The following is a 25349-nucleotide window of genomic DNA, read 5'->3' on the forward strand; positions in this document are numbered from 1 at the left end:
CTTAACACTGCACTGATAGAGGTATTTTTAAAATACGTCCTTAAAAAAAACTAATGATTATACTGTTCCATTGAAAAACACTTTAGTTAATTGGAGTTTTCCAAGTGGAAAATGCTTGTTTTTAAACTCTTATTACATATTTAAAAATAAATAACGCAGACTAATACTAATTACATGTGAAGAAAACAATGCCATTTGGCATACAGTTTGCTCCAATATGCGTAGGTTGTTAGTTAAAAATAAAGGCGCTAGGGTAATTAGCGAAACCATTGCTTTCAAATATTTTTCAGGGGGCACAATAGCACACCGTAAATAAACAACAAACAAACAACGGTAACAACCTTCTCATATCATAGCAGGAAGGCGCTGGCAGGCGGCTACCAACCGTGTGATGTGGAAGTGGTTGGGGAAGGCCTATGTTCAGCAGTGGACGTCCTGTGGCTGAAATGATGATGATGATGAACTTTGTTATATCGTTTCTGTGTATTTTAACGCTTTTAATGTGAAATATCATAGTGATAATATCAAACTTGAACTATAATATTTTCATTTTCAAATATTTATATAATCTCTATTCTTCATACAGTGCTACTGAATTATGTCTCTACATTCGCTGTATATTATTAATTCATCGCTACGAATATCTTTGGTACAAAACAGTTCTTACGTATAGACACAGCTAATATTTATGTAAGTATTGTGCGTGCAGCTCTAGTAAGATCCTTTTTCTGTCTCATGTTTATATTTATTTAAACCTATTGTTATTTAACCGACTTCTTTTGAAAACCTATTTACATATTCAAGGTCTCTATGAGCTCTCGGTATGAGCTAGAAGATAGGCATCGTTTAGTTTCTAGAGGCTGCCGTATCGTCTATATTAAATTGCTAATAAGCTCTACAATTGTGAAGGGAATTGGTGAATTAACAATTTTCTGATTAAGATTAGGATTATTAGGAATCGTAATAATAGTTCAAAATTGGTTATAAAATACAATCGCAAAACGTAAATTATTTTTTATATTATAATTTCAAATTACCTTATAAGGTAGGACGTGGCTCAAGCAACGGAGCAACTTTCGTCAAGGCCCATCAAGCCGAGTAAACATAAAATTAGTAACGGTATTTGTATATTCCTTACACGTTTTATTCATGATAAGTTATTGTCTTTTAGGTGTTATTTTATCCTCAAAAAGTTTAAAACCTGTTTCCAATTCCATACGAACGCGACGTTAGACGCTATTCTCTACTTCAAGTCAATGTTCCCGCTAATTTATGCACAGTGGTGCATAGATATATTCAGCAATCCTCATCTTTTTAGGATTCCGTGCCCTATTTTGAAATTACTATACATAAGATTGATGTGGGCAGTCCCCTGTATGAATACACCAAGCTATATAACCAGTGGTTAGGTGGTTAGTAACCACCAACAGGCAAATATGGCGAGACATCGTGAGGAGAGCAACATCCTCCTACAACAATCCACACTCCTGACGACCACGACCACCATATCAAGAGTGTAACGAACTGAGAAAATATAACTCTCAAACAGGATTCGATTTTCGATCGATAAAATGATCTCAACAAAACAGAGAATGACTAATCGACTCAATAAACGGAGCGTCGTTTTATTTATGGCAAACCAATCTCGTGACTCTAGCGAGTTGAATCGTATATTGATAAATTGACAGATCGTTACAGACCGGTTTTTGTACAGTATTTAAAATTTTCCTTATTTAACATGTTAAGATATAATAATGTTTAAACTCAGCAATGTGATAAAACTACGTGATTAACTAAGTAATTATATAAATCCCCTGTACACATTCTTTATTCTAGATACCTACCTCACTTACCTACATCCACCTACATCATTCTAAATATATCAATGTTAATTTATAAGAGAGATGAGATCAAGGATTAATTACTTCAATTTGCAATGAAGCTAATACGTAACAAAGGTCATGAGTTCATTTAAATTTAGTCGTTACAAAAGTAGAAAGCCGTCTATCATTCGAAATCGTCCCATTTTATTAATAATTATGTCAAATTCTTGTCTACTTTTGGGAACTAACAATCTTAGCCCTTACGCTCCACTCGCTGCCAGACTGTAGGTATCACGTGGGAATTTTCTAAACCTATTTATACGGACGCCTACAGTGTCAAGTGTGCCAAATATTCATATTGTTTTGTATTCACTTCAGTAGTTAATTAGGACTTGAGTTACTCTAACGTACGAGTATTAGTAATGAAGTTCCCGTACAATCTCAAAATTGGAAAATATTTTATTCAAAGCTGAACGTAAGTAGGTACTTCTGTAAGGCTAAGAAGAGTTAGAGATAGCTTTTCAAAGGATTAAAATAAACAAAACGAATTTAATCTAATGCTCAGCCAATTTTATCACTAGCAACCAATTCTCATGACAACGCGGCGCTATTTGTTTATTTATAGAAGCTACATGCAATGAATGTTGCTACAATAATAACATTATTGTTTATGTCCAACCTAGCATTCCGTGACGTCTGAAATTAGAAACAGAAAACACAAAATGCGGATCTTAGTGCAAAAGATAGAGTTTTCACGTGGATCCAGTGCGATAGTTTTCCTGTTCGAATTTGACTTGAATGCATTAAGAAAAGCTCCAACAAACACTTAAACATACACGAAAAACGAAGTGCAGACTGGACATGAATACATTCTACGGGTACTTCTAACCTTCCGCATTTGGGTTTCCTTAGATTTCTCACTTCGACGAATTTTTACAGGTCTTTATTCTTTAGTATATGACTTGTAATTTATATTAAACTTTAATGAGAATGTATTAGTCTCATTATACTCACTGTTATAGCAAGAGAGGGCTACCAGGCATGCAGCGCGGCGATCTGGCATTTTTAACGCAATCTTTCTCGTGAATACCATATCCCCACACGTAATCGGCTCAAATGAAGCGCATCTACTATGCAAGAAATGTAAGTAAAATGTATTTCATAAAACTGTATCAAAATATTGTGTTATTATTGGAAAGTTTTACAAAACAGTGACTGACAGGCGATTTCCTTCAGGAATAACTTAGCGGCTGAAAGATCACCTAATGGCATAGAAAACCTTTTTAAGCGTGTTTAAATAAACTTAACGTTAATTTCATCGAAATGTGTAGTTTTAGCTTCAAATCTTTTTGCCATAATAGTCGAATAATATGGCTCTTAAAAATATTAATTTCGATACAGTTAAAAAGTAAAGGTAAGTAAATATGACGTTTAAGTAGGTATTTTTTGTATTTTTGGAATAAATAACAGGACACTGCCCAATCTGAATTTATTTTACAATGTTTTACTGAACAAAGTGTACATATTTAAAACATTCAATTCCTTAGTATGTGAAGTCTAGACATAATTATGTTAATGACTTACATTCATGATCGCCCAGATTAATGTACATATAATTTGTGCCAAAAATACCGCTACATTCAGAGTACAATGTATCTCTATCACCGAACCGATCTCACTTTGAAAGATCTGTATGACGTATTAAGGAAAATGCAACTGTCTAGTTCGAGATCCAATTAGAAAAAGGGAAACGCATTTTATTCATTAACCCCTGGGGTTTTCATTACACGTTTGCGCGGAAACAACATAATTATTACTATTAACCTGAGTAGGTTATCGGAGGAAAATGCTGATGAAATCACTCCGTTGGTTTACCAACATGATTGAATTTGTCAATATCTAAAAAAAATACGTTGGTAACTTGAGTATAAAAAAGAAAATTACGGGGACTTATCCTACCACATTTTCCCACCACTGCAACTCCTGTATAGCCAGGATCTACAGTGAAGGTGCAATAGTATTAATAAGTGACATGAGTAAAAGTGATGAAATTTATGAGTAATTTTCACTGCTTTCAAGATTCGCCAATCTCTCTTCAACTCTACCGTCACTTTGGCAAGAAAACGAATTCATAAATAATAAACAATACTAGCGAAATTTCATACCAAGCATAACAGACATAAACCCCAGGTTATTAAGCGATCTGGAATACGGGTGCTCATGCCAGAAGCGCATGTCTGTGAGGTATTATACTTAAGTATTTATAAACCTCATCATAGTAATACATAGCCGACCATTGACTGTTGCGACGCGCAGCGCGAAACATGTCGTGCGACTGCGTACATTATAAAATAAATATCGTAAACAAAACATAGCGTCAGTGAGTGGTTAATAAAGTTTCAGCAGGAATTTCAAGACTGTGATAATGTCAAATAGCTACAATATGAAGGAGTTCAGCTCGACGTAAGTTTATTAGTGTATCTTCAGTATTTTGTTATCAAGGATCGCGAATTAAAATCAACTCGTGATCGTCGATAAACTTTCTAATATTACCGTTCGAAACAACTGTGAAATTAAAGAATTTGAGAATGATTTTAGATTTAAAACTTATGCACTTGATCAATTTGATACAACTAAAAGTTCTGCAAACGTAAGGTATAAGAATAAAATGGTCCTCATGTTTCAACAAATTAAGACACTTTTTAAATAAATGTCCTTTAACTCTAATGTTTTCTTCTCTTTAAATCTTACAGCTATTTTGTGGATACATTATATTTTCACAATCTAACTTTTTGATGCAAAGGTTATCCAATAAAAGTTCTAAGGTTAAGTTTCAAAGTTAATTACATATTTTATTACGCGCTAGCAAAAACATTTTGCAATTTCAATGACTAAACTAGGTAAATTGTAAGAATTTGACGACCAAATGAAACGAGTTGATACGATATTGATCTAACGTCACTTAAAAATACCTTTTGTGTAATATTTCATCGGGCATTATATTTCGCCGGGTAGAAATATTTACATTTCGTTAACGTATCTATTTGCTATCCGACAAACGAACGGCAAACTATTCGTAGAGCATGTAGGCGTTATAACGGCTTATATGAAATGGCGCCAAAGTTTGTGCAACTACGCGACAATTTTGCCAATAGATTTAAAAGGAGGATTTAATTTTTATCCACCAGTTTAAATAGTTGTTCCTTTGTTTGTGCTAATAAGTAGTTTAAAAGGAAAATAATGTACGGTTTTATCGATTTACTACGCTTTTAATTTATGCGTAGGTAACATTAGGTGCCTACACACCGGAATATTCTTTGATACTAAGCAAGAAAGAAGAATGGAGATATAATTTTAATGAAATAGTATTCTGTTCTTTCTCTACTGGCTGTGCACAGTATTGAAGGTATAAGAAAAAGTATCTAATTAAAATTGGTATTCTTCTTATAGGAGATAGCTTCTTCGATAATAGTAGGTAGAGAAACCACAACACAATTTCTGCATTATATTGTGGGAAATATTCGTACACGCCATAACAATATTCTGATTAATAATAATTACTTATTTTAAGTTTCTCCATTAATGAAATAGGTTAACTTAATTGGTTGTATTCTCAGCAAGGACAACAAAAGTGCGTTTCTAATTATTATAGTCATTATAGAAGTGACGAGTTAACGCAATATTATTTCGTTATTAATTAATAGACAATAACATGAATCACTGATCCCTACACAGACACATTTTATTAACGATTTGGAAATCTGCCAGTCAGCAAACTGAAAATGTATCAACTGATGATGTCTATTCATGTAATTTGTATTTCGCGTACCTACATACTCGTAAAATTGCTTTCGGTCAGATACCTTTAGAAAGGTTCTTGGTTCAACCTCCGTTGGGAAAAATCTTCGTGCAATGAGGGTTTTCGCGATTGAAAAATCCGCCAAATGGCAATACGTAGGCGCGAGGTCCAAATGCTGCATGATTGGTTATTTTTGACATGACATTGACAGATATGTCAATATCCACCAATCACGCAGCATTTGGACCTCGCGCCTACGTATTGCCATCTGGCGGATTTTTCAATCGCGAAAACTCTCATTATTTACAGTTTCGATTGGATCTGACAGTGCTGTAGGCTTGAATCGACCAGTTGCCAATCCTTTTGTTTTTGACGTATTTACCAGTTGGTAAATTAAATTACTTTATCAATCGGTTAAACGTCTTGTTTTACTGCGGATGCGAAATAACTTCTTTGCTTTCCTACTTGCACCACACCGTCACTTTTACAAAATAAAGACAATTAGGTAAATAAAACCTCAACTTGTTTTGGATTGGAGCTGGCTTGTGATGTTTTTAATTGCTGGATTATAATTCCCATTGCATATCCTGTAGATGATAGATAAGTTAGGATAATGCAGACACATCCTTGAATGAACTTAAAATAAACTCGTTATCTTGTTTTTAAGAAACGTTCTAAAATAAGTAGCACTCTGTAAATAAGTGCAATGCAACAAAGTTGCAATCTTTAGCAGATTAGGTTAGGAGGAAATACTTAATCTCAACAGTTAAATCATTTTTATTTTATTCTGAATGCAAAGAATACTTAGTTTAAGGTCGTCGGTCCATCGAGCAGGCGGTTACACACTCATTCGAGAATCAAGTTCCTCCAACTTTCCCTAAACGATTATTATCCATAACGAGTTCCCAAACGACGACCTTTCCATGATGATAATGCATGTCCTTAATATGTCTCAGTCTTGCGTCAGATCAGCCACAACGCACTTTTTCCGTAAGTTGAAAAGTAGGTTACATAAAATTAAATAAATAAATGATTATGATTATGATTATGATTCATCGTGATTAAGTTGTAAGTTGCAGTGATCTAGCGTCCAATCAACATTTTCCTTAGAAGCCTTGATGTGTCAACATAATTTTCCGGATAGTCAGAATGTGGAAACTTGTTTGACGCAATGATTTTACCATACATTCCTACTCACAAGTATATTGGATGCGCAATACACTTATTAAGTAGTTACTATTTTATAATATCTTCCTTAAAGTCTTTATCCTTGGTCTCGCCACCATACTTTATAGTACGTCATTTTATTTTACCTCTAGTTTACGTAAGGATCAAGTGATGATTCTCGCTTATTAAATTTACTTATCTCTTAGCGATTAAATACAATTTTATTGTAGTAGTTTCATTGTATGAGCTGCTACGTTTAACACTTATATTATTCTGTGGTTTAACTAATTAATTCCTTGAAATGAAGGCTTTTGTTTAAGAATAGTCGACCTTTGCTTAACAAGATTTAATTTTAAGTTATATCTCATAGTTACCTAATACATTTATGAATGCACAAGGCTAGTCACTTGAGATGATGATTATCAAATTCGATGCGCGTAGGTACTGTCATCATCAAAATAGTACCTACTACAAAAGTGCACAGGCAAGGATACTACGCTGCGCCCGCGCTACTACAAATATGTCGGCCTTGGCATATTTTGACAAAACAACAATGTTCCTGTGCCAAATTTTTGCTACAAAAATACCGGTAGAAATTTTAAGCGATGCATGAAAAGTATGAAAACGTTTCCTCTGTAGTATGTACCTACCAAAAAAATTGTTATAAGTACGACAGACATGACCAATCCATAATCATAATAACTCTAAAATTGTAATGAAAAACCACAATAAAGATCGGCTATTAATGTAGGAAAACAACAAATAGACAATAGGTCTTATGCCCGTTTTCACAATCAATCCTTAATTTTTAAGTGACTCCTATGGTTGGTAACACATAATACGAATTTTGTTTGGTGGCGGAGTCACTTAAAAATTAGGGATTGATGGTGAAAACAGCCATTAGAATCCTTACTTCCTAAAGAATGCCAAACGGAAGTTGCGAAAGTTTAATGTTAGTAGGTACCTATCTAGTCACATTCACGATTCCGTATCATTTCATCTACACACGGGAAGAGAGAAAACTAAAAAAATAGAGCATTACGAACTCGCACTCCTATGGAATACTGAAAATTAATTTGAAAAGGCATTGGTCGTTAGTTAAAATCTACAATCAATACCTAAAAACAGAATGGTTAATGCCAATTTAACCGTTATTAATGAATATGTCTTTTGCAGAGCCATAATTACGGACAATGTAAGTTACCCGTCGACTCTAACAATAAACACAATCAACACAAAATGTAAAGAAGAGGAACTAGAAAAAGCTTATGACCCATTTGAAAACAGAAAATTGGAACATCCTAATTCGTAAGTATTTTATTTAAATTATTAACAATTTATTTGTATAAATTCGAGTAAAAGTACCTAGTAGGTATGCACTTATATTGTAAAGTTGAATAACCTTTATTTTATAACAAAGCCAAGTAAAATAAAATCATGAAATTCATTCCAAAAATATAGTCACCTCTATGTAAGTACAGGGTTTCAGTTGGCGCTACAGTTGCCTCTAAACTATCTCTTCTTGTCAATGATCATATTTTTCTTTTTTCTTGCAGGGATGTGCAGTCCTTCGCAAATCTCCTGAAGTCATCTCTTGGATCCGGCATCCTGGCCATGCCTGCCGCTTTCAAGAACGCGGGCACTGTCATCGGCATATTTGGCACCGTCATCCTCGGCTACATTTGTACGCATTGCGTCTTTTTACTGGTACTTAACTTTTGTCTAATCTAAGATCTTAAATTGATGTGAGAAAATTCGACATCACCATGATAAGAACTTTATAATTAGAAGAAAATTTCAAGATTTTTTAAACGAGACAATTTCGAATCTCATATTCAAAAACTCTATGCTGACTCTATTTTTTTATCAAATATCGGTTATTCCCAGTCGGCTATTATTGACTTATTATTGGTGTTGAAAATGTTCTTTAATAACATTAACATTCATTTTTTCCAGGTTAAAACTTCACAAGATGTCTCGAAGGTCTCGAAAGTCCCTTCACTCGGATACGCTGAGACTGTGGAGGCAGTCTTCGCTACAGGTCCTCAACCTCTTAGAAGATTTTCACGAGCATCTAGGTCGGTAAAATAATTCCTATCATCTTATAAAAATAAAGGATAAAGTGGAACTAAACTGTTAGTTAAATTTTTTTAGAGCACAATAAAATTTACCACACATTAAAATCAAACTCTAGGTAGAATCACGTAATCCATTAATTAATTCAGTTTTCTTATCACTTTATTAAAAGTGAATTGGTAGTTATAAAAATGTCAGGTCATTGAAGGTATCACCAGTATCACTTAGATAAGTTTAAATGTGTCTAAAAATTGTCACAAACCAAGACTAAATAAATATACCTATGATATTTTATCAGTAAAGCTATTAATGATGATAACTCTGATTCTCATGGTGAGTAGTATCTTTGTGCAAAGGAGTATCGTACCAATTAAAGTAAAAATACAAAGTCGACCGCTTCTCCTTGAGTTTGATATAATTAATCACAGTCGATCAAAAGACCAAACGAATTGAAATCGTCTTTGAATTTACGGCGTAGTAGCGCGATGATTGGTAAAAATAAATACTTTTCAGTATAGTACTAATAGTTATTTTAGCCACCAAAAGGCCTGAAGCTATATTTACCGATACATACAATGTTAATGGCAATGTAACAATAGTAATAGATTCTGTTATGTATAACATTTGATCAGTATGATGGATCTATGTTACATAATGCGCATCTGATGCATTGCTTACCTAATTAAATCCTATAATACTTTATACATATAGATCATCTCCGAGATAATACAATACAGACGTGAGCTTATCCAATGATGATACAATGTGCTTCTAAACACATGGGTTTCTGATTAATATTTATTAACCACTCCAGAGTCCTACTTCATGTAATTAAGTATGGAGAGCTATGAGAAAAATCTCATTCAGAACCATGGTCATTTTCTACTCTAGGTATAGATCGTTTCATCCACGAAGACGCGCCCTACCAATTTTTGGTCGAGGAAAGTGCGGGGAGTGGGGTGTTTGTTCACATGCACACGCACACTAAAATAATGATGCTCGGATTGCTCATGGATAATTTAGCGTCTATACCAGTCTTTCCCAAAGTGGGCGATAACGCCCCCTTGTGTGCGCTGCAGGCTTAAAGGGGGGCGGTAAGAGACCCAGAAAAAAAAATCGGGACGTTGTGTAGAGGCTTGGGAGGCGTCATCTACTAGGAGGACTCTTAGACACCGACTGAGCTCGACTCTTGACTACAAAAATGGGGAGCGCTAAAAAATTATTTATTCTCAAAGTGGGCATTAGACTAAATAAGTTTGGGAACCACTGGTCTATACCGATAACATTGAAACGTTAGCGGAAGTCTTCGTGGATGAAACGATCTATAGGCCTTACCTAATGCTGGCTCTGGTATTACTTTTCAGCATTTTAGGAGCAATTTAACCAGTTGTAAGTATTATGTTAAATTTGTTATCTTTTTTAATTTCAGAATATTTATAGACTGGGCTATGGCTTTTACGATTCTTGGCGCCTGTGCAGTGTATGTCATATTGCTCGTCGATTCTGTTGTACAGGTAAGTTGGAACCTTGACAGCTCCACCATTTCGTAACGTAACAACAATGTTGCTGTTACACGTGAAATGAAGTTAATTACTACATAATTATTTTGATATCAGATTAGGATAGTCTATTTTTATCAATGCACGTATTTTCATTTGAGATTGTACTGATGAACAAACCTCCTCTACCTCTACCTTCCTACCTTGAAAAGTAGGTATTCATTTAAATACCTAATATGAAAATTATACCGTTCTCGTTTTCTTCTTCCAGGTTATAAACCACTTCTATCCAGAAAACAAGATAACCAATACGATGTACTGTCTCATGTTCCTGGTGCCAATCCTGATTTTTACCCAGATCAGGAATTTGAAGTACCTCGCCCCATTCTCTGGCTTCGCGAATCTGCTACTAGTGCTGACATTTGTCATCTGCCTGTATTACATTTGCACCGACTTCCCGGATATCGCTTATAAGCCCATGTCTGTCGATATAGGAAGACTGCCCTTATTCATCGGGTGAGTTTCAATTTTATATTCTGTTTAGCCAAAAATTGTAGAGTTGAACTCTTCACTTGGAGGTTCTGACTGATTTACGTTCTCAGTATAAAAGCACTTGTAATAATGGTCCCTTAACATCGGCACCTAAGAAGTAATGGTTTTATGTTTGCGTCAGAAGTGCAGTTATGAATCAACCTGATTTTCCAAAAATAATATGAGTAAACATTTTTCCAAAAACAATACGAATCCATTCAAAGGGTAACGTTAAGTTGTCAGTCAACTGCGCCTTTGATGACATAATCGAAAATTATGACATCATGGTTGATGATCACATTGATATCACCAGCACAGTTAGTAAATTCATAAAGGCTCATGAGTAAAATTGTTTAATTATTATACTCTACCTAATAACTCTATCTATTTTATACATAATTAATTTATATGAAAATCTATTTCAGCACAGTTATATTCGCAATGGAAGGCATCGGTGTTGTGTTGCCAGTTGAGAACGCCATGGCCAAGCCGAAGCACTTCCTCGGCTGCCCTGGAGTCCTGAACATCACTATGACCGTGGTAGTCGTACTATACATGCTGATGGGAGTCTTGGGCTACGTCAAGTACGGAGAAGATGCTTTGGGCAGTATCACCCTCAATCTACCGACGGATAAAGGCGAAATGTAAGAAGATCTACCTACTTATATTTCTCTTTTCATCGATATTACCTAAAATAGTAAAATCAGGATCAACGCTATAGTCGTATCTGAGATTGTAACTTAATAGTTTTCAAGAGACTTAATTATTTCCGCTGGGATTCTACGATTACGAATTGCTAAGGATTGCCGCACACGGGGCACCTGCCACAACGACAAAAGGCTGCCACTGGCATATTTACATAAATTTTCGTAGTTATGGCCGGTGGCCCGTGTGCGGCGACCCTATAGCTTCAGTATCAATCAGTAGGTAAAACCCCAACCGTAACAAAATCCACACACAGCTATTAAAACTGATGTTCATGTCGGCCCTTTGGTGTAGTGGTTCAGAACGGACTACTATGTCGAGGGATCCCGGGTTCGATTCCTGGCCGGGCAGAAATTAAAATGATGAATTTTAATTTATGTTGCCTATTTAATTTTAATTCCTTAGGTATGTATTTAAAAAGTATACAATAAGTAGTATTATCAGTTAAGCTAGCACCCATAACACAGGCATATAAGTTGCTTACTTTGGGGCTAGCTGGCGCTGTGTGAAATTGACCAAAGAATTATTATATTTATTATTTATTTCATTCATTCAAATTTCAGTCCAGCGCTACTGGCCAAGATTTTCATCGTGCTGGCCATCTTCTTCACATACACGCTGCAGTTCTACGTGCCCATGGAGATCGTGTGGCGCAACACTCAGGAGCACGTGGCTAAGAAGTACCACAACATCGCCCAATCTGTTATGAGGGCTGTCTTTGCGATTCTCACGGGTAAGTTCCACAACAGAACGTCCAATTAAAAACTAAAAACATAGGTACTTAGGTACCTATAGTCTGATGTGCTGTCGTCTGACCTCTACATGGTACCAGTAGGTAAGTAGGTACCTATTTAATTGAGTACATCGATGTTATAAAATATATAAATGATACAAATTGTCTGTGTTGGTATGCGATTTGTAAAAGCGATGCATCTTGCATTTACTTATATCCTGATGTCCTTACCTTTGAATTCGGGATGTGTTCCTAATATGCCTAGATGAATTATGAAACTGACTTATCGCTTCTGTGAAAAGAGACTGAACAAATAAAAGTGATATTTAAACTATCTAAATTTCACTCACCCTGAACTTCAATACTTGACACGAATGATTCCAACCATTTAAGGTTCATCCTTACCCGCTTAAAGGCCTATTCAGACCTAAGCGGTATTCGCTACCCACAGCGGCAGCAAATATCGCTCAGGTTTGAATAGGCCTTTAGTTTAAAAATATTAAGTACAAGTGTCTTCTTTCTTTTCGTTTCAGTGATTGCCGCAGCCACCTTACCCCGGCTGGAACAGGTGATAGGCCTTGAAGGAGCGTTCTTCTATTCATTCCTCGGGCTTATCGCACCTTCCATCCTGGACTTGATATTCAGATGGGAGAGAGCTCTCGGCAAATACAAGTGGATCCTCATCAAAGATACGCTTCTAATATTGTTTGGCTCGTTCGTCCTTGTGACAGGAGTAACGCAAAGTATCAGAGAAATTATCCGGACTCATAATTCGTGAAACAACTGTGACTGTGTTAATTTGCTTGTAAATACAGTATTACCTTTATTTTTGTATTAATATTAAATAGATTACCTATAATATTTGTGGTTTTGATTGTCGAATAAACCCTCAATTTTTAATGATCACGTGATGCTCAGAACATGATTTTTCATTCAAAAAACTGTCTTACACCTTCTGATTGAACCTCAATCAAACCGCTTATGTTTTGTAATTTAAGTAAAGTATAAGTACATTAGTACAGCCATAACATAATATTTAAATTTAAATTGCATTCAGAAAGGTCATCATGCAGGCATACAAAACTAAAATACCTAATTGCAGGGGAGTGAGAAGCAAACTTTTTTTAATGACTTCGTGTGCTTTGCATTACCTAAATACAATTATGGCCAGTGACGAATAATTTAAATTAGATTAATTAATTAAGACTAAGTTTACTGCTTATTCAAGTGATAAAAAATGAAATAAACAGATTTTACCTACAATATCATACATAAAAATTACATTGTAGATTATTTTAGATAAATAAAAAAAAAAAAAAAAAGATGATCCCCACATTCAGTACAAACAAGTATTAAATAATAAATTAGGGAGTATCAGCACAGAATAAGTAATAGTACCATGGTATCAGGAAAGATGAGGCACTTTACGGAGACCACCGACAGTACTAAACGTTTTCGTTCCTTCCTTTCCTGAATTTCCCGATTTTCCTGCACAAAATTCGCATCGCAACATTCGCAACCCACATAGCCCATCTTTGGCTAATGCACAGTTGCACAAGCCGTGAAAGCCATAAAAAAAACAAAAGTCAGCAGAAATCCCGCCAATTTTAAAATTCCAATTTCTAAAAAACTTTTATTTATCTCGTTCTAATAAATTTAATAGTGCACCAAGTGTGTTAATTATATTTTGATAATAATTAAATCTACGGAGCTTCAAAGAATTGATATCTTTTCCTGTAAAATGTAGCTCCTATCAGCGGTTTTTTGTAATTCGTCTGAAGATCTATTTCGGGAGCATTGTCATCACTGAAAACAGTTAACCGAGAGAAGTTGGTAAATCATATCTTGACCAAAAATAAAACCTTTCAAAGGTGCCAGCAAGACTGTTTATAAATTCCTCTCACTTCACTTGCGTCTGTGTAGTCGTAATCAGCTGACTAAGCCGAGGTGAATGTTCGTTAGTGCTTGAGGAAAATCTTTCCATTTTAAATTAAATTAAATCACCTACAGTTCAAATTTATGTGTACCTGATTGTGTAAGAAACATAAAGAAAGAAAATGCCACTGACACTTAACTCTAAAATAGTAAGTAAATTAATTTAAGATTAAATAAGTAGATACATTTAGAGGTTATGTTTTTATCACTAAAACAATCGTTCAAACATAACTCGAGGGATTATTACTAGATTTTGATGATATTATTTATTTATCGGCTGTATCTAATCTATTAGATAGGTAGTTCCGTGATATTTGTAATGCATTGAGTTTATTCTCTTGTAAACTATTGGTAAGGCAGCATGATGGTTGAGAGCTCGTCCTCCTCGTTGGTTTGTACAGTTCCGCTACAAAGCGTGTCGTGCTGTCAATTAATTCACTATCTATCAATTTCGCCGCTTGCGGTTTGTGATCGTTTTCATTGTGCAACGTTTTCGCTAAAATAGTGTGTACCATCACTACCATCAACGAAGCGTATGATTTATGCGAGATAACAAGTTCAAGGTGTCGTACATTTGTGTGCTTGCATTGGTCCATCGCTGTTTTACGCGGTCGGTCGTGTAAGTCAAACAACACTGCCTGTAATTACGTAGCTCCAAAGGTTACTTTTAAGTTATATCATGAGTAATTTACAATTTGCTGTGTCCGAGTTTCTGGAGAGAGTACCAGTATGTATTTTTTGTTTTGTTTTAAATAACCTTGAAACATTTACTTGCCACTGGAGCCTCCAGCTTAGTTTAATTTTGTGGTGTCTGCTTTGATTAAATGCCTAGAACTAAAGTTTACTTGTCAATTTTACTATAAAAACCTCCACTCACATTTTATGCCTAATACCCAACCAACTTATTAACCATAGTTCTAGCAGTTCTAGAGTGTTTTGTTTAAATTTATTATTGACATTGAGTTGGTGTCAATGTTACTCTGCTAAGTCCTACCTAGATAAAATTCGTAAAAATGTTCAAAGTCATGTAATTTAAATGAACATGTAGGTAATTTGAATATTTCCTCATACAAATAACATTAGGTAAATGAAATTGTTGAACAGTGTATAATATGGTTACAGTCATAATATTAGGAACAAGTTAAGGTTGCATCATTAATTTATTTTTAATTTAATTGCAGGTCTTGCCATTAGTTGTAGGCGTTGGGTCAGCAATAGTCCTTGTGACGGTTGTTGCCAACTGCTTATGGGGCAGGAAGAGTAAAAAGCCGAAGAAGCTTGTCGCTCTTGTGGACCCAAATGTGAAATATGCCCTGCCTTTAATTGAGAGGGAGGAAATCAGCCATGACACAAGGAGATTCCGGTTTGGACTACCGAGTCATGATCATGTTTTAGGTAAGTCTTGTGATTTTGCTTGAAGTTTTGTTAATTGATCATAGACAAACTAAACTACAGAACAGTTAACAATTTGTTGACTGTTTAAAATTGTGTTTTGATTATTAATTGACACAAGTTCTAAATTTGAATTTCATACAGTTTGGCTGGGTTGCACCGTCTTACTTTAACTTTGACAAATGTAAAAAATCTGTCAAACTCCATACAAAAAACACCGGTTATAGTTACGGTCAACTCAGCCTTAGACTAATCCTGCAACTTAGATAAAGTTATTTTAACCTCATCTTATTTTCAGGACTGCCCATTGGTCAACATATCCACTTATCGGCTAAGATTGATGATGATCTTGTAATCAGAGCATACACTCCAGTATCAAGTGATGAAGAGAAGGGCTATGTTGATTTGGTTATTAAGGTATTTATGTTAAAGTACACTACACATTATTTTATTTGATATGTTTATTTATAAGTAGGTACCAGCATTTATGATTTTCCTATTACTTTAGGTGTACTTCAAAAACGTTCATCCAAAATTCCCCGATGGAGGCAAAATGTCTCAACACTTGAACAACATGAGGCTTGGAGACACTATTGATGTTCGAGGACCATCGGGCAGGCTTCAGTATGCAGGAAATGGAACATTCATGATCAAAAAGATGAGGAAAGACCCACCAATCAAAGTTGTTGCAAAGCAAATGAACATGATTGCAGGTACAAAATCCATATTAATATGTCTAATCTTAGGCGGTTATCACACTGCGCCGCGCTCCGTCGCGGAGCGCGGCGCAGTGTGATAACCGCCTTAACCTGATTGAAACCACATTTGGTTCTTAAATGCCTGCCTAGCCCTATCAGATGATCCAGCTGGATGTCATCATCATGTTATTTAGTTTCTCTAATTATTTACCTACCTGAGGCAAATGGAAGATTTAATCTACACTTTCCATGCTGACCCAAATGGGCTACCTGACGAAATATTATGTTAAAAACAAAATGTTCATAGAGATCTTAATTAATATGGTTTTATTATCCAAATGTTTGATTAAGAACTGACTAACCAGACAGTTGACTAGCACAACTCTACATGAGTAGTTTAAATGACTAGCAATTTTTCCCTGAATATTTCTTTAATCTTCAGTTCTATGAATCAATTTTTAGAGCTCAAAATACGATTGTACACATTTATTAAGCACCACATTTTTATCTAATGTATTTATTTTTATATTGTTTCTCTTTAAAAGATTAATAATTCAGCATTATAAATAAACTTTAAGTAGGTAGGTATTGTTAATTTAAGTGTGCCAATGTATTTAACCTAGCATTATTCAACAAAATTCGATCTACAAACAAAATATTTAACTACTGTCCATGCCGTACATCCGTCGGTCCAAAGGCCTGGATGTTGATATTAGAAAAAAAAAGTGATAATAATATTATTTAAATAATAGTCTATATTTTCACAAGAAAATGATAATTATGAGTCAGTCTTTGTCAAACTGCCCAGCCCACATAAACTCAGCTTAAAACCACATGGTAATAGTCCAAAGTTCAAATTAGATCTATTGGTACAAAGGTATTTTAGCTACCTTCTAATTCGAACTTTGGACATGCCGCAATTTTAAGCAATCTGTTTGTAATTTTAATTTATACATAAGTATTAAGTAGTCTACCAAAAATAATCACCATTTTATCACTTTGTTATCTATTTGAAAGAAACTCTAGCCTGCTTAAGTGTTATGTTTAGTACTTATACACTATCAAAGACTTTATTTTTAAAGATATGATATACTAGCTTTTGCCCGCGGCTTCACCCGCGTGAAATTTAGTTTGTCACAGATCGTCATAAATTATAGCCTACATATGTTAATCTGGGTTATAAACAATAATATTGTAAAGTTTCGTCGTTTTTGCGTGAAAGAGTAACAAACATCCAGACATCCAAACTTTTGCATAATTTGTACTATAGTAGGAATATACACTCGACATCAAATAAATCGCACCTCCCGCGACAAGCATTTTCAAACGTATGCTTCCTCACTTCCCACCAATATTGGCACCATTTGAAAGCCTAGTTCTAACCTTCATTTCATTAAAGGAAAGGTTTTTACCCCAAAAATGTGTCTTTAGAAGGATCCAGAGTCACTTCTTCAAAAAATAGGTAGTTACGCCAGAGCCAACTTTTATGGCTATAAAACTGTTAAGTTGAGATTAATCGCTATCCATCTGTTAACGAGAACACGTGAGATCATTATTTGGTTTTATAACCCTAAAAATTGGTCTAATTGATCCCATAGGTGGGCCCAAAGTGAGGTATTTTTTCAAGTCACATTTATGGTAGGTATATGTTAATCATTTATTAAGAAATTAAATGTGTTTTTATTTAAGGATATTTATTGGGCTTTCAAATAACACCAATATTGTTGGGACACCATGATTGTGTCAGAAGAAAATCGTTAAAATTCGCGTCGCGGAAGGTGCGGTTTATTTGATGTTGAGTATATTATGGCATAGGCTTATTTTGATAGCACTGGTTTTTCCAATCACTATTGTCTGTAGCACTATCAAGATTAGTGCTAGTTTTTTGATAAGTAAAAAATAAGTGAATACCTAACAAAACAACATAAATAGGTATGTAAAATAATAATCCCATCAAAAACAATACTTGTCAAAAAAACCAAGTCTCGCAACTCAGTTGTTCTACGGTAAAAAGTTGTGAGATCCATGTAATACCAAGTCCAGGCCAGGAAATCTTTAACGTTTTACATAAATATATTGACTTGGCCATCGCATGAAAACACGTGTAAATTAAATTATTTAGTGCGATGGCCAAGTCAATAATTTATGTAAAACGTTAAAGATTTCCTGGCCTGGACTTGGTATTACATGGATCTCACAACTTTTTACCGTAGAACAACTGAGTTGCGTTTTTTGACAAGTATTGATTTTGATGGGATCTCATTTCTTTTTGTATTTTGTAAACAGTTCTACTTTTTTCCTTTTCGGTACCTTCTACTTATTGTATGTATATCTAACCAGCAACGAATTTTCTTAAAGTCCTCTCTCTGACTTATGAAATTTTCTTATTTTTGTAGGTAGCCTTCCGTTTTCTCTTTTTCGGTTCTACTTCTTGAGCTGAAAACTGGACCGAAATTGAAAAATGTTACTCGACTTGGCGGGGACACTACCGTGTGCCTTTATATTTAATTTTATATGATATTACAAACTTATTTAGGTAAGTAGTTAGGTAAATATTTATAAAACTGGACCGAAATTGAAAAATTTTGCTAGACTTAGCGGTTGCACTACCGTGCCCCCAAATATTTTAGTTTTTCCTTGATTCATACACCAAACACTACTTATATTCCAAATTTGAAGCTTCTAGGTCTGCTAGAAGTGCCTTAGAATTTTGATGATCGGTGAGTCAGTCAGTCAGTCAGTGAGTGACAAAATTAAGAAACTTTGACCCGTTATAATTCTTAAACTACTGGTTCAAATTGAATGAAATTTGAAAAATACCGTGTCTTTACAATGCCTGCATGGATACTGAAAATTCAGTCTTCTAGTTTTATCCACAACGATGATACAGGGGGTCGAAAATGGCCAAAATTGCTTCGAGAAAAGGATGGTACGGCCGTGCCGCTTTTTTGCTCGACTTGGTGGGGGCACTACCGTGCCCCCAGATTATTATTATTTAAATAATAATTATAAAAAATAAAACTTATATAGACATTTGTCGATCAAATAATACATTTATCCTAATTCTTAACACTGATAGAAGACAATGAAAGTGCCTATCTTTAGTGTTAACAAACTGATAAACCAAGTGCTAATGTCATTAAACTTTGATATTTACAAAGGCTGAATGTTCCACTAGCATTTGATAAGTAGTAGAAACAATTACAGCTTGCGAACCATAAGTCACGTAGTGTAGTCAAATAATACCAAAATTAAATCTAATGATGCACAGTCTATTTTGATCTTTTACAGACAACAGCATAATATCAAGCTAAACTGCAGCATCTATGTAGTTGTAATAAAAAAGGTGCTATTTGTGCTGCTGATTATACCATTGTAACTCAGATTGATTGTAGCACATATTTAAATGTGATATTTACTAACTGCAATAGAATATCCGTTAGACATGTTTACACGACTGAACAATGCAACCCTAATCCAAGACTAGACTAGACAGGTGTTCTGCATGAGTCAGTTGACCATTTGGTCATCAATCATTACTTTATTGCCGACTACCTTTTGCCCGCCGCTTCGCCCGCGAGAATTTCTATCACAGAAATACTTAAACGCGCGCCTCCGAAAATAGGGATAAGAAAATTGTTTGTTTTTAGCTAAGTCTCTATAAATATGTCATCTAAATATCAGTGCTTTAAACCCATAAAAGGCAGAAGAAATATAGATCTCACCATATTTTTAACGTTATTGCCTTTTCTTAAAGACCAGAAACATTTTTTTTTTACTTGCTGTAATCTTAGGCTGGGTTGCACCATCTTACATAAACTTATAACAACCGTCAAAAGTATGTCAAACTCTATACAAAAAACACCGGTTATGGTTATAGTTTACAGTTAAAGTGGTTAAAGTAAGGTGGTGCAACTTGCCTTGGACTTAAGTAACGTGAAATGGTGACAAACAGACCGACTCACCTTCGCCTTTACAATATCACTAATATTGGGTGACTATTTGTATTTACAGGTGGCACTGGCATCGCGCCAATGCTCCAACTGGTCCGGCACATCTGCCGAGACGTCAACGACCGCACCCAACTGCGGCTGCTCTTCGCCAACCAGACGGAAGAAGATATCCTGCTGAGGAACGAACTGGAGATGTACCAGAAAGACCACCCGGACCAGTTCAAATTGTGGTACACAGTAGACAGGCCTAGTGAAGGTGAGTTTCTGAAGTTGGAGTTTAAAGTTGAGTTGCACCACCTAATTTTGACCGTAACTATAACGATAACAATTGACGTTAAAGTAAGATGGTGAAACCCAGCCTAAAACCTCTAGTACGATCGCTGTTAAAGAATCTGCGGTAAATCCGAAAAACATTAACCAAAATTTCGAATGTTGCTATCCCTCTCACGCAAAGCGAGATACCCGGCATGAACGATAGTGACAGATAGACCCGAAATTACGTATACAGGGTTTCGGAGTAACCCTGCTGTATTTATACTCGTACCATAAATCCATATAATTCTCATTAGGTATAGTCCAGTCAATAAAGCATTATAGATGGAAATCCGTGGAACACAATTTTTGACTTCGGGACTTTAGACTAGTTAGGAGGTGAACATAGCAAAAGTCCCCGCCCTTAGCCCTTGAGCCGGCGGGGAGAGGGGGGTTTAAAGGTACCTCTTTTCGGTTTTTCGCTTAATCCTCGGAAACTATGCGTCCTAGTGACATGGCTACTATGAACCAAAAAAAGCTTATTCAATTTGCTATAGGTGAGACAATCAAGTTTTTGTAATATCTTGTATAGTTTTCGCGGCATCTGCTCTAGAAGGTCTGTAATATTGGAAATTTTAATTTTGACTTACATGTTCCCATTAAGAGAAAATCGACTAAATCAACATTAAGCAAACATTATAGACATGCGGGAGCATATTAAGCCTAGTTCCAGGGAGGGGACTGCATCGTGCGTAAATTTAGACGAACTAATTGGAGTCACATTTGACTCCTCATCACTCAAAAAGTATTGTGCATTAACACTTCAAATTTGGCTCATGTGTTGAGACTTGCAAGACAAACATCAGCTTCAAATTTCATAAATATACCTCAAACGGTTCTTTAGGTATTGACGTCTAAAAATCTACATGGCTGACCTATAAGACCAAATTCTAACCACTTCCAGATGACCTTGAAGGTTCAAATTTGGCATCCAGATAGGTAATTGTGTAAATACAAAGGAACAAATAAAAAACCAGTAAATTTTAACATTTCACAGGTGATAGATAGATTTTAGTGACCTAAATGTCGATTTTTGAACGCCAATACCTAAAGAACCGTTTGAGGTATATTTATGAAATTTGAAGCTAATGTTTATCTTGCAAGTCTCAACACATGAGCCTAATTTGAAGTGTTAATGCACAGTGCTTTTTGAGTGATGAGGAGTCAAAAGTGGCTCCAATTAGTTCGTCTAAATATACGCACGATGCAGTTCCCTCCCTGGAACTAGGCTTAACATGCTCCCCCATGTCTATAATGTTTGCTTAATGTTGATTTAGTCGATTTTCTCCTGATGGGAACATGTAAGACAAAATTAAAATTTCCAATATTACAGACCTTCTAGAGCAGATGCCGCGAAAACTATACAAGATATAGAAAAACTTGACTGTCTCACCTGTAGCAAATTGAATAAGCTTTTTTTGGTTCATAGTAGCCATGTCACTAGGACGCATAGTTTCCGAGGATTAAGCGAAAAACCGAAAAGAGGTACCTTTAAACCCCCCTCTCCCCGCCGGCTCAAGGGCTAAGGGCGGGGACTTTTACTATGTTCTCCTCCTAACTAGTCTAAATAAAGTCCCGAGGTCAGAAATTGTGTTCCAGGGATTTCTCTCTACACCGTCGTTAAAGCATTTATTGACTGGACTAGTAGTCGGGCCAGTGATTTGTATTGTCGCAGCTGCTGAGTAGCATTAAGAGTTACTTATTTAAATAAAACTAGTACTTAATCTTGGGAATCGACGTTCGCCTGGCCTGATATTTTGCGTAGGTACCAAACTACAATGTCATCGTCCATTGCGGGTTCGAATCTCGCTTAGTGCAATGAGGGTTTTCGCGATTGAAAAATCCGCCAGATGGCAATACGTAGACGCGAGGTCCAAATGCTGCATGATTGGTTATTTTTGACATGACATTGACAGATATGTCAAAATCCACCAATCACGCAGCATTTGGACCTCCCATCTACGTATTACCATCTGGCGGATTTTTCAATCGCGAAAACCCTCATTAGCATTGGTATTTAGAAACTTAAATTGAATTCATTTTGATATAAATTTGATACCAACCGAAACCATGTTTAATTATTATCATTTACATCTTTACTATCTTTCAGCTGCAAGTGTGTTACTATCTTGCCACGCACAGACCAATCATAATGATATTAAATGCCATTCAAAATATCTATCAGTCAATCAATGTTATAAAAACTACGTGATTCTGTACTGCATACGAGTAATAAATGTAAATGCTATCACATAATGTTCTAACCAATCGATAATGTTTATCTATAAGTAGTTACATAATGAAAAGCGCACAGATAAGACGCCTACGTATACAATACTATGACACGAGGTCACCTTACGCAGTAACGTGGGTTTACAGTATCTTTAATGGCGGACGTAAAGCGTAGAACAAATAAATAATTAATTATTTTTACACAGTTCGTGAGGGACAGGTTGGCAGAAACTCAGATCTCTTTTCCGAACTTGATATCGTGTCTTTTGTCTAGAAAACAAAATTCGGACATCATTTGTTTTTTTTTCTTTAGTCCTCAATTGTTTAGGTATTATACATTTTTCTTGCAAAATATCTCTTATAAATAACTACACAAGTAAAGAGCGGTAGGTAGGTCGAACTCAGAGTTCCCTCTTCAGAGGGCTTAGTGTGAGTTGACATCAAACCTGCGTAAAAAATGACATTAAATGTATGACGGATTGTACAGCGACCCTAGCAGATACATTCAAGAACTAAAATCTTCATAGATTTTGATGTGCTCGCTATTGACGACGTTTGATGTAAACTCACACAAGCCCTCAGATTATTTATTTATTTTATTTAAGGCACAGATACAGAGAACAAAGCCTTCAGATTATGTCATGGCTTCTATCTTCTATCTAGTTAGTTGTCTGGTTCACCGGTTGTCTTTTGACGTTAGTTTAATTTACTAATTTGTATGTTAATTACAGTTTTACGTCATTAGCTTACTTTTTATGTGAATTAATTTACATTGTTTAAATAGTTTGCGAAATCTTTTCTAAACAAAGACATTTGATAACAAAAGGGTTACTTAAAAATTTAAATTAATGACATACGACATAAATACATTTTCAGTTTCTAATTAAATGAAACTTACATTATGACTCGTTAATCACTGCTAACCATAATACTATCCTAACATACTAAGAAAGAAAAGAGGGTGCCCAATCCCATACCTATTGGTGACACAGCAGACTAATTTTATATTTCAAAATCGCTCCTAAAACTACAGTAAAATTCATACATTTGCGTCTTTATGAAAAATGTATGACGAGTTTTCCACTGTCTTTGTCCTTTTTAACCATCAATCCCTAATAATTTTTAAGTGACCCCTATAATAGGAATTTTGTTTTCAAAGGGGTCACTTAAAAATTAGGGACTGATCGTGAAAACGGGCATTAGTCTAATAAAACATTCAGTAAGTATTCGTATTCCATACCTACCCTTTACTTACAGGATGGACATACAGCACCGGTTTCATCAACGATGAAATGATCCGCGACCACCTCTTCCCTCCGAGCAATGACGTCATCACGCTCATGTGTGGGCCCCCACCGATGATCAACTTCGCCTGTAACCCGGCGCTGGAGAAACTAGGTTACTCAGAAGACCTTCGCTTCGCCTACTAAGGTTATTATTGTATGTAGAAACTGAGTTTACATCACAGTACAGAAGTCCCAGTATGGGTAAATAATTTTATTGACGCATTCAACCCAATAGAATAATAGTGCTGAATATGTTAATGCAAATGAATAAATAAATAAATAAACATAAGCCCGTATTATGGAACGGTTCAAAATAATGTAAAATAAAACGTTTCAAAATTGATTTGAACTCATAAATCAATTCTTTATCGCAGAAACTAATAAAAATGAAACCTGTGTTTATACACTTATCCCCATAATAATAAAAAGTTACACCTAGGATGAACTCTGGATTAAAATGACATTCCTATACTAAATGACAACTTGAGCCAGAGTTCAACTAGGGTGTAACTTTTATTAATAGGGCGGTAGAATTCAATTTCGCATACCAATCGTATAAAAATATGTGCGTATCATATACGAATTGGAATTCGGTTTCATAAAAATATGTCTAAAATTGTGATTTTATGAACACGTTTATAAGGGTGACTTTTTTTAAAGTATTGGTAGTTTAGTAGATGTTATACAATTCGTAGATATTATATTTATTTATTTTACCGTAGAAAATCTGAAAGACGGGTCATCTGGTGCTAATTATTTTGTAAATGCATTTTTTATTTTTTTTAAATAAGTATGCATGCACATTAAGAAAAAATATGGAACTCTTGGACTCAATTTTAAAATTACAAAATTATTAAGGTATATAGTAAACTTTGAGACAGTTGAACTAATATGCTTTTAATATTGCATTTACATATACATTTCGAATTATTTATTAAATTATTGTATAACTAGCCAAATATTTTATAATAAAGACAATTTTTATGTTATTTACTTACACATAAGTCAAAGACTGAAACCCGTGTGAAAGTCCATCAAATTGTTTAAAATGAGATAGCAAACCATTTCTGGTAATAAACTACATACAATAATACTTATCTCCGAGTATAAATATTTATGAAATCAATCATTTTAATTTTTATAAAAAAAATAAGAGAGTGATGTGGTTTTTTTAATGTTAACAGTCTTGTTTGTGATGAACAAATATT

The 25349-nt window shown here is 35.0% G+C and overlaps 2 protein-coding genes across 7 annotated transcripts; both read left to right on the forward strand.

The window, feature by feature from the left end:
- Positions 1 to 2188: 2188 nt before the first annotated feature.
- LOC135073170 (proton-coupled amino acid transporter-like protein pathetic) lies at positions 2189 to 13185 on the forward strand. Of its 4 annotated transcripts, none has more exons than XM_063967232.1 (10): positions 2189 to 2298; positions 2846 to 2966; positions 7966 to 8097; positions 8346 to 8496; positions 8746 to 8867; positions 10295 to 10379; positions 10636 to 10880; positions 11321 to 11539; positions 12164 to 12333; positions 12867 to 13185. In XM_063967232.1, exons 2-10 carry the CDS (start codon positions 2956 to 2958, stop codon positions 13109 to 13111), a joined length of 1380 nt encoding a protein of 459 aa, XP_063823302.1. In that variant the 5' UTR covers positions 2189 to 2298; positions 2846 to 2955; the 3' UTR covers positions 13112 to 13185. The 4 variants fall into 4 exon arrangements, with proteins under 4 accessions (XP_063823302.1, XP_063823304.1, XP_063823305.1 ...); XM_063967234.1 differs by having other exon boundaries at positions 2194 to 2302; XM_063967235.1 differs by lacking the exon at positions 2846 to 2966 and having other exon boundaries at positions 2197 to 2298.
- A 1190-nt stretch (positions 13186 to 14375) lies between these two features.
- LOC135073174 (NADH-cytochrome b5 reductase 2) lies at positions 14376 to 24999 on the forward strand. 3 transcript variants are annotated; one of them, XM_063967244.1, is made up of 6 exons: positions 14376 to 14417; positions 15450 to 15663; positions 15959 to 16077; positions 16169 to 16373; positions 20373 to 20567; positions 24113 to 24999. In XM_063967244.1, exons 1-6 carry the CDS (start codon positions 14391 to 14393, stop codon positions 24283 to 24285), a joined length of 933 nt encoding a protein of 310 aa, XP_063823314.1. In that variant the 5' UTR covers positions 14376 to 14390; the 3' UTR covers positions 24286 to 24999. The 3 variants fall into 3 exon arrangements, with proteins under 3 accessions (XP_063823314.1, XP_063823313.1, XP_063823311.1); XM_063967243.1 differs by lacking the exon at positions 14376 to 14417 and adding an exon at positions 14568 to 14659; XM_063967241.1 differs by lacking the exon at positions 14376 to 14417 and adding an exon at positions 14890 to 14995.
- Positions 25000 to 25349: the final 350 nt, after the last annotated feature.

The sequence above is a fragment of the Ostrinia nubilalis genome, chromosome 7, assembly GCF_963855985.1.
Source record: "Ostrinia nubilalis chromosome 7, ilOstNubi1.1, whole genome shotgun sequence".
NCBI lineage: Eukaryota > Metazoa > Arthropoda > Insecta > Lepidoptera > Crambidae > Ostrinia > Ostrinia nubilalis.